The sequence below is a fragment of the Anopheles cruzii genome, chromosome 2 (genome assembly GCF_943734635.1).
Source record: "Anopheles cruzii chromosome 2, idAnoCruzAS_RS32_06, whole genome shotgun sequence".
In the NCBI taxonomy this organism is placed as follows: Eukaryota; Metazoa; Arthropoda; class Insecta; order Diptera; family Culicidae; genus Anopheles; species Anopheles cruzii.
The window spans coordinates 25815297-25824569 of record NC_069144.1 but is presented as its reverse complement, the minus strand read 5'-3'; the positions used below and the strand labels follow the sequence as shown (position 1 = coordinate 25824569).

At 43.2% G+C, this 9273-nt stretch overlaps 1 protein-coding gene across 2 annotated transcripts in view; it reads left to right on the top strand.

The window, feature by feature from the left end:
* LOC128268311 (solute carrier family 12 member 4) overlaps positions 1-4529 on the top strand; it is a 92078-nt gene extending 87549 nt beyond the window's left edge. The window contains exons 18-23 of one of the 2 annotated variants that reach the window (XM_053005365.1): positions 349-456; positions 1074-1133; positions 2347-2478; positions 2551-2717; positions 2790-2929; positions 3044-4529. In XM_053005365.1, coding sequence (XP_052861325.1) covers positions 349-456; positions 1074-1133; positions 2347-2478; positions 2551-2717; positions 2790-2929; positions 3044-3135 — 699 coding nt within the window. In that variant the 3' untranslated portion in view covers positions 3136-4529. The remainder of the gene's footprint in view (positions 1-348; positions 457-1073; positions 1134-2346; positions 2479-2550; positions 2718-2789; positions 2930-3043) is intronic. The other variant, XM_053005366.1, reaches the window with a different exon arrangement.
* The last annotated feature ends 4744 nt before the right edge of the window (positions 4530-9273 follow it).

The following is a 9273-nucleotide window of genomic DNA, read 5'->3' as shown; positions in this document are numbered from 1 at the left end:
GCAGGACGTGTTCGCTGGGGGAAAAAACTTCATCATCACCCGCCCTTGCACACGGCAGCACGAATCTGGCCAACGACGTTTTGGTGATCTACTTGACACATTGTAAATTTTGCGCCCCGGGAACCGCCAGGCACCTGAACACCTGAACCTCGGTCGTGCATTGCTTAACGTGCCCAATGACCGAACCGTGCAATGGGCTGAAATATGTTTTTATTTCACCGACGTCGCGGGTTGCGAACATTGTAGCATATTTACATTCATCCAGCAGCGTCCCGGCCCCAGATGAGCCGTGCACGATTAAACTGATTTGACTGAGCTCTCAAACCTGCTTTCTCAATCGATTCACAGATGGATAGCGATATCTCGGCGTACACCTACGAGCGGACGCTCATGATGGAACAGCGGAATCAGATGTTGCGAAAACTTCGATTGAACAAGCGCGAAAAGGAGAACGTGGTAAGTAGCGTCAGCGGGGGGGTAGCAGTCAGGATCGTACCGGGGAGTGCCGTAATGGTGATGGTTTCCACGAACACACACGAAGGTGATGGGGAACGCCAACCGAACTGCTGGTAGCTGGACGTGATGATCCAGCTCGGGGTGGAATGATAACCCGGGACGTTCGGCGCATTTGGTTGCTTCTGTGCTTCGAACTGTTCGCAAATACGTGGCGCAATACGTGGGGATGGTTTTTGAAATTGATAAATAATTTAGTTTTCCGCCGGAGAAAATTGCGTTTTGCCGTGCACACGGATCAACCAAATTGGCCGATGGAGGCGCCTGGTTGTTGGTACGGTTATCTAGAGAAGATGAAGAAAAATGCTACATCCTTTTCTACACCTGAACGGCCTGAAACGGAAACGGGCACAAAAAAACAAGACTTAACCAAAAAACGTTTTCTTTCTTCTTTCTCCCATCACTCAACTGTCCCGTAAACGTAAATGTCCCGAACCACAATGGATCGTTAAAAATAAAACAAAACCAACATAAAAATTCCATTTGATCCATGCATAACCGAAAAAAAACTTTAAAACAAAACCCTTGAACACAAAACATAAAACACACACTCACACAAGGTGGAAAATATGGTGGAATTCACTCAGGCCACAGCCAATGGAGAGGATCGAACACCGCTGGTAATGACCCGCTCTGCGCTGGTGGAAAACATGAACGAAGTTTGCTCGTTTTTTCGTTTCGTTCTGTGCCCGATCATTGCAGTGCAATTGTTTGATCTTGTGCCACTGACTAGAATCGTTTTTTTTTTTTTCAATGCTGGTTTTACCTTTTCCCACCTGTTTTGCTACCTTTTCGACTCCCTCTAAGCCTCTCGTTCTGTGTACACTTTTGAGCGCTTAACTTTTGTTATGATCCTCTTTGATGTTTTTTGCTCTCCTAGAAACCAGTTTTTAATAATCGGTGTTCAATGTTTTCTAGCACATGCAGTTCATTGTCCCGCTAAAGCAAAGCTGTCTTTTGGTTTTCCTTCATCCTTTGTCACGTGGTTGAATCGTTTCAGCTAAAGCTAAACCAGCTTTCAACAACATTGGCCTATCATGTTTTTATAAATAAAAAAAAATGCTTGCGGCCATTACTTTTGAGTATGTGTCATTATAGTTGCGCATTCACAATATAAATTATCTGAATAGCTCATTGTAATCATCTTATCATCTTACCATACTATCACCGAGCGTCAAATTTTTCGCTGTCTTGGAAAGTGTTTTTTTTTTTTTCATGGAATGATATATGTTACAATTGGATGCGTTTCATCAACCGTCACCTTTCATCTTCATTATCATCAACCGAAAATATGCGACACCTTCTTGCAACGGATCGGATGCTAGTCTATCACGAATTTTTGTTTTACACTAGAAACCCACTGAAACGGCCGCCATTAGATGCATTGTACATATCATTTGATGTTTCGCCCATCAACATTCGGCACGCACATTCACTTGCCATCACGCCTCGCATTGTCACGCATCTCACATAAAGGCTCAAATTCATAGCTCCACCTTGTAGTGTGCAGCTCAGCTCGTGTGATTTGTGTTGCTTTTTTCTACCTGCTGATGTGCTGTGTGCGTGCGTGTCGGTTTTCCTTGCCCTTAGCTCGCCCGTACCGCGTGTAGCTGTAAGCGGTCGGTCCGCCGGACATTTTGTTAGCACCGGAAGGGTTGGCAACGAGTTCGGCCGTTGCTGAAAAATCTCCTTTTCCTGCAGAACCCGGAAGGATCGCTCACAAAATGGCCGGCCAAAACGATGTCATCTATTAGTTGTTTATTTTCCTAACTCCTCGATGTTTTTTTCTGTTCTTCAACGCTGTGGACAACTATGCGCGACCGTTTACGACAGGTGCAAGCAATTGTGGATCATCACCATCACAACGACAACAATGCCAAGCCTGCGTCCAAGGTCCGGTTCGCGGATCCGTCGGAGAACAAGGAAAACGGAAGCGAGGAAGTTGATCGTGACGAAAAGCATGAGGTAATGCGGTGGCCATTTATTGCATTTCGTTTTGCTAACGAGATTTCTCAACCCAACCGTACCGTGCCGTAGACTGAATCGGAGAAGGACAAGGACACCAAAGAAGCCACCGAAGCCGACAAAGAAGCGGACAACACCGAGAAGCTAGCGAACAACGTTTCTCCCTCGCCGGGCAAGGATAAGAAGGCTGGCGGCGACGCATCGAAGGGACCGGACGATGTCAAGTCTGCCTTTAAGCCGTAAGCGTCGGGGTGGACCGGTAAGCAACGGTTACGTTACGCGCTAACATGGCTCCCTTTGATTTCTCCCAGTGACGAGGCTAACGTCAGGCGGATGCACACGGCTGTGAAGTTGAACGAGGTGATCGTCAACAAATCGCACGATGCTCAATTGGTCATACTCAACTTGCCTGGCCCACCGAAGGAAACGTACCTGGAGCGGGAGAGTAATTGTATCCTTTTCGTAAACACATACGAAACATGTCTTGTATTTTCTTAGTAGATTCTTTTATGTATGCGCTCAGTCACGTGAGCTTTCCTTAACCAAACGTTCTTCACCACATCAGATATGGAATTCTTGGAAGTGCTAACGGAAGGTCTCGAACGAGTGCTGATGGTGCGAGGAGGCGGCCGAGAAGTCATCACAATCTACTCTTAAGCGAAACACCCAAACACGTTCATTGTCGTTCGAATCGTGCACGCATCAGAGACAAGGTACCAGCCACTTCCTTCATCAGCCTCTTCGACTTCGAGCATTGCCCACGAGCCCCGTCTACGCTTACGAACGATATTACTAACTCGTGGCTATCGTCCCGCCACACACCGACATCCTACTTTGAGAGCCTGTCGTTCTCGTCCGATCGGGCAATGACAGCCGGGAAGTCGTAGTGCGCCGAAGAAGTGCATCAACATCGTTTGCCATCCGGTCGCAACATTCGCTGGTGATCACTGTAATCACTCACTTAAACAGACACACACTGGCGGCTGAAAGACATCTGTTCAAATATTGCGTTCATGGAATGGACAACCGTTTCGCCAAGAGAGTAGCCTACGGGGTAAAGCAGAGGACCCAGTTCGTTTACCCATTCATAATGTCCATTGGCACTAAAATCTAGAAAGTTGGTAGGCCAAACGAACTTGACGGATAGTGCTCCTGACGACGCTTCACTTGCTATAACCGTGTCTATAAAGTACAAAATTGACGCCACACGAAAACCAGGAAAAAATTGGAAAATGGAAACCGTAAAACATGAAAACAATTCGAAATCATTATCACGTTTGGATGCGTCTGTCAAGGCAACCTTGGGAACCGGGGCTCCAATGCCCCGTCTAATTTTCCTGATGTGGATGTAACCCTCGCAAAATGTTTAGGTTCGGCATAATAAAACTATTGCACCGAGCACCGGCTTTACGTTTCCAGTTTGCAGAAAAATGCAAGACAACTCTACCGACATACTACCGAACGCGAGACACGAAACAAGTTTCAACCACACACCGGATGACGAATGACGAGGGCATCGTTGAGGCAGCAAACCACACCGGCCAAAGCATGCGCGATTGAATGTTTTGCACCCGAAATCAGGGCGGCGAACGGAAGGTTTTCGCTTTTCTGTGTCTGTATAAGAAAACGTTACAGTAATACTAGAACTCTTATGTGCCTATAGTCTGTTAACTCGAACTAAAAGCAAACGCGAAGCAACCAACAAAATAACGATACAAAACCAAAACTATTCCCACAGCCGATACCAAACAAACGGACTAGCGAACTCAAACAACCAAACAGTCAAAGGGGGCGAAAAGAAGCTAAGATAGTGCGACTAGCGGAAAATGAGAGTCAGAACCTTCGCTTCCGTTATCGAACGGTTCATTCACTGGTTGCTGCTTCACCAGTCCGTCAGACAGACCGATTTATGTGTTAGTTTTATGTTCCTTTGCGTTTGAATTATTGAAACTAAGTTAGATATTTTTTATTTTGTTGTTAGCGAATGAGTTATATAGTATTCCAGTGCACCAGTGCACTGGGCGTTGAGTATTGATTGGAAATGATTATTTATCTGCTCATTTACTTTTTTTCATTTTGTATTCGGTGTTTTTGTACGCCAAGGTTGAAAGAAATTGTCACCAAATCAGCAGCAGCAAAACGGTGCCGATCATCTCGCAGGCTGTCGTGGTATGGTAAAGGTAAGACGTTTTGCTTGAATGCTTCAATTTTATACTTTCATTCTTTTGCATACAAATTGATGATATTTGTTTTTGTTTCATTGCCATTTGATTATATTCTTTTCATGTATTCAATTATGGACAAACAATCGTAACAGTATGCTTCTAGAAGCGGTGAACTAAGCGGTGAGTGAATATTTAGAACTTCCTCGGCCTACTGACAAACACATGTGCGACCACATTTAATACGAAATTATATTGACCAGCAAAACGAAACAAACTTTCAAAAATATCTAATTCTCGCGTAGACGTGCTACGGCATGCATAGATGATGAGACGTAGTCTCTTTCATAGACTCACCATAAATCATCAGAATCCAGCATTCGAAGCAAAAATAAAAGAAGCACTGATTGAAAACGAGCAAATTATACGGTGACCGTAGACCGGTCCGTGGCCCTGCTTGCCATTCTAAACTTGAGCGACAAAAAGACGAATCACTGAAATCGTTTGATAGGATGTCGAAAATGAGTACGACGGGTTGACGAACGGCACAACGCTGATGAAGCTAATGGAACAAAACAAAGGAAACAACAAAAACGGAAAGATATTAACATATTTAAGACTGTGTTTTTATTTAACATTCTCTCTTTGTTACGGCATATGATGGATGTTTATGGAGGAAAAGAACACTACAACAAAGGAAAGCCAAATCCTCTATATTCATAACCCGAGAGGTTGGCTAGCAATTACAGTTTAACATTTACCACGTTTGCAAACATAATAATAATAATTAATTACGATAGAAATGACGCTGATATTAACATTATAGTATAACAATATTGACAAGCGACCGGTCGTCGTGGACAAAATTCAGGTTGGCATTCTGGTAGCGCTCTCCGAAACCGAATCTGAACAGTTCTGAACACAAGAAGAAAAGGAAAAACCAAAACAACAATAATATACAAAACTCATCTTCTTAATATTAATATATACATATATACACATGCGTACAGTTTAGGGATACACTTACCAGTAAGATTTGAAAGGAACTTTAGATTAACTGATTACTTTAGGAACAGACAAACGAATCATGGACAAATCTTGGCCGTACGAAGTGCACGAAGCCAAAACCGTTTCATAACACACTGTTGCGTTTCATTTCTTCCACAATGGCTTCTTATGAAAACCTTTAGCTTCCTTTTTTTGTTGTTTTCTTGTTTAGTGCAATGTTTGATGTTTCATTTGATTACACTTTCTCAATGTCTTGTTTTCGATAGGTTCGCGGTACAATCAGACAGAATAGCGAAAAGTTTACTTGTAGTTTGTTGTTTTTTATTCAAAGCTGGGAGAGTAAATAGCGGTTTAGAAACGATGCACTGCTCCGTAAGATCCAGCAAAGTCTTAACGTATATAGTAGCTTCCAGGTGCAATGAGATCAACCGACAAAGTTTAATAAATAGTTAGCTTACGGTGGGCAGCAGCATAAGAAAATTCGTGAAAATATCCTACCGTAGCGTGTACTGTAGATTATAAAACAGTGAAATTGATTACTTCTAAACTAAATTTAATAAAAAAAACTCTTTCCGAACCGATTCCGATTGTAACGATCGGAGTCACGGTGGTAGGAAACAAGGACACACTCATGAAATTAACATAATTTTATTGAATAGGTTCATTTTCGATGGGCAATCGAATGAAGAAAGAGCGTGTGTAGAGAGAGAGAGGGAAGCTAGCAGGATGTCGTGCGATAATCAAAAACTGAAGCCGGAAGAGGAACGTTGAGAAAGCGTGGAAGGTCTAGGTAAAGTTCCGGACGGGGTGAAGAAAATAACCTTTACATAAGATAAGTATATAATAAACCTTAGTGACTGAAGTAACACGTGCAGTGCGGTCACCGGACCGCCTGCAAACCAAACAAACAAAGAACAAAGTAAAACAAACACAGTCTCTCATACACTCCCATTTTTAGATAATTGTAACTGTTTACTATTAATCTTAGCAAAGTACTAAAAGTTAAGAACAGTCCCTCCTTCTCTTTCGATCGCACAAAAGGAAAAAAGGCTAACGGACATTCTGGTCAAGAAGCAAAGACCTTAGGGAGAAAAGCGCATCGGAAAATTAAGGTTGAACGTGAAGTAAGAAGAACTGTTAAAAAAAGGAAAACACAAGCAAAAATCAAGCCAAAGCCAAGGCCGCGAAAAGCATTGAGAAGGAGGGTACCAAACGATACCAAACCAAACTTTTCTTCCACGAAAATACAACCGAGGCGTCCCACCGGCCGGAGTACTGCCGATCCTACCGATGGTGGCCGAGAACCGACCATTTTCGTCCCCAGTGGGATCGGTACCCAAACCCACCGGCCGGGAGTGCTTTCGAAGGTGTTGCCTGGAAGAAAGTTATAGCTCATTTACTGTGAAACATTTAAATCAAATTGTAGTGTTAACACAACTGGGAACGAGAGGAAAGCAACGATGCAACAGGCAGACAAAAAAACATTCAAAAGAGGCAAAGCAAAACGGAGCAGCTAACCAGTGGAAACCCGTACTCTAGTAGATGGTAACCATGGCCAATAGGCCGAGAATCGATTTAGTACACGAAAAAGTGCTATTTAGTGCGTAGGTTAACGTGTCTAGAGTTTACCTATTCCAAAACATAACCGACGGACACCGACAGAGTTATACATTTAGACCCATATGCGAACGTACTTAAAAAGTCAGTTGGTGGGTAAACAAAAAACTCTTTAGCATTTAGCTCGAATAGGGAACTACATCGGGGACAGTCGCTACAACTGCTGTGCGATGGCCATTTTAGGAGGAAATAATTTTGGGTATTTCGAAATATCCACCACCCCGTGCGTAGCGATGAGAAAGTTTCGCGGTTTTCCGTATCTTTGATTATTCATTTAATGATTTTTATATAAATGTCAAACACTATCCTTCGCCGTCTCGAGAGTATATTACACTCGAAACGCTATTGGATCGTCCGTAGGTTCATCACGCGCATGGACGCGAACATCATCGGTAGGATCATTTTTTCTAACTGAACACAGAAAACAGAGGCACATCTCGAACGCGCATATGTCCGTGTCCGATGCTCCATGCCCTACTATTTCGAATTCTTAACACAAGTAAGCTCCATTTTTGTAATTCAGCATCCCTACCAGTAATCAAACCAGAACAAGCCAGGAACAAAGGCGAATAGTGCGTAATCTAAATGCTAATAATCTTACTAAAATTACAGTCTCATGCATTCCATATCCCAGTTTTAATGCAGTTATAAACCGATTGGTCTAGAAGCCCCAAGAAGCCCAAAGACAACTATTTAAAAAGCATTTGTACCAAACGGTCTTCAGCAAACCAACCAACCAGATAGAACTACATTCCGCAATGAGCACGAGGAGGCGAAACATTTAGATCGTTTTTGAGCCGCGCAAACATGGCGAAACTCGGCACACTCAACACCAACAGAAGCAAGCATAGATCGAACCCGGTTTGGCAGGATGAGCAGGATTTCCTAAAGCAATAATTCACAGACGAACGAGGGCGAACAGGGCGTGAAGTTGATGGGTCCATGCAAAACAGAGACAGGTGGAAAAAGGTAGAGCAGCACTAGAAGAAAAGAAAACCACTACATAGCAGACGAATTAAATTCATTGTGAAACGTTCTGACTTGCGTGTCGCGTAAAACGCAACATCTCTGTCCAACCTTTTCTGGGCCGCTGGGTGATGAACCTACTCGAACGATGGGGCAAGAAAGGACAAAAAATAAAATAAAATAAAAAAATAAACAAATAAAATGGTGAAAATGATAAAGTCAAATTATAGTGGTAGGTTTTAGAACGCAGCAGGTAATAGGCGCAAACAGAATAACAGACGCAAAGGAAGCAGCAAAAACGAGCAACAATTATTCCACCAAAAGCCACTGTGTGCACTGAAACATATGTAGCATGATAGTGTAAGCTCTGGCGATAGACTAGCGAGCGATGGATCAGTTTACGTCCTTTTAATCGATCGTTTATGTTCACTGCGTTCGCTTTTGCCTAATGTTCGAATTTGTTTTCCCCTAGTTAGAGTCACTGTTGCTTACCGACCCCTTCGAAAACGGTTTGAACGTTTCATTTAAGAAAAGGTGAAAAATTTGCATCAAGCATCGTAAATATTGGCCAAATCACTGCCGATTTCGAAACTCGGTTTCGCACGTATGAACCCTCTTTCCACTACATTACGCGTTCTCTGTTTCGTGAAACGTACTCCACGGCAACTTGCAGTTCGTGACACTTTTCCTCACACCAAAAAATGCAAACATTTCACAACCAAAAGCGACTATCGAATACCAAATTGTTCGCAATCGATCACATTACGTGAGCACGGTAGATATTGTGCCGGGAAGGTCAAAACCGAGTAAAATACTAGTATCATCTAAATGTTAGCAATTGCCCTGGCGCAACCAAGGGCCAGGTTAGCGGACACAACTCTAGCCGAAAGGAATCGCTTGAGACGTAACAGAAACTCAACTTGCACGCACGGTAGTATTTAGTACAGTGACTAGATTCAAATGACAGGCAAATCAAGAGGCCAAAGCGAACCGGTGAAGTGGACACATAAGCGTATTCGACAAACCTACAACGGATCGCGCA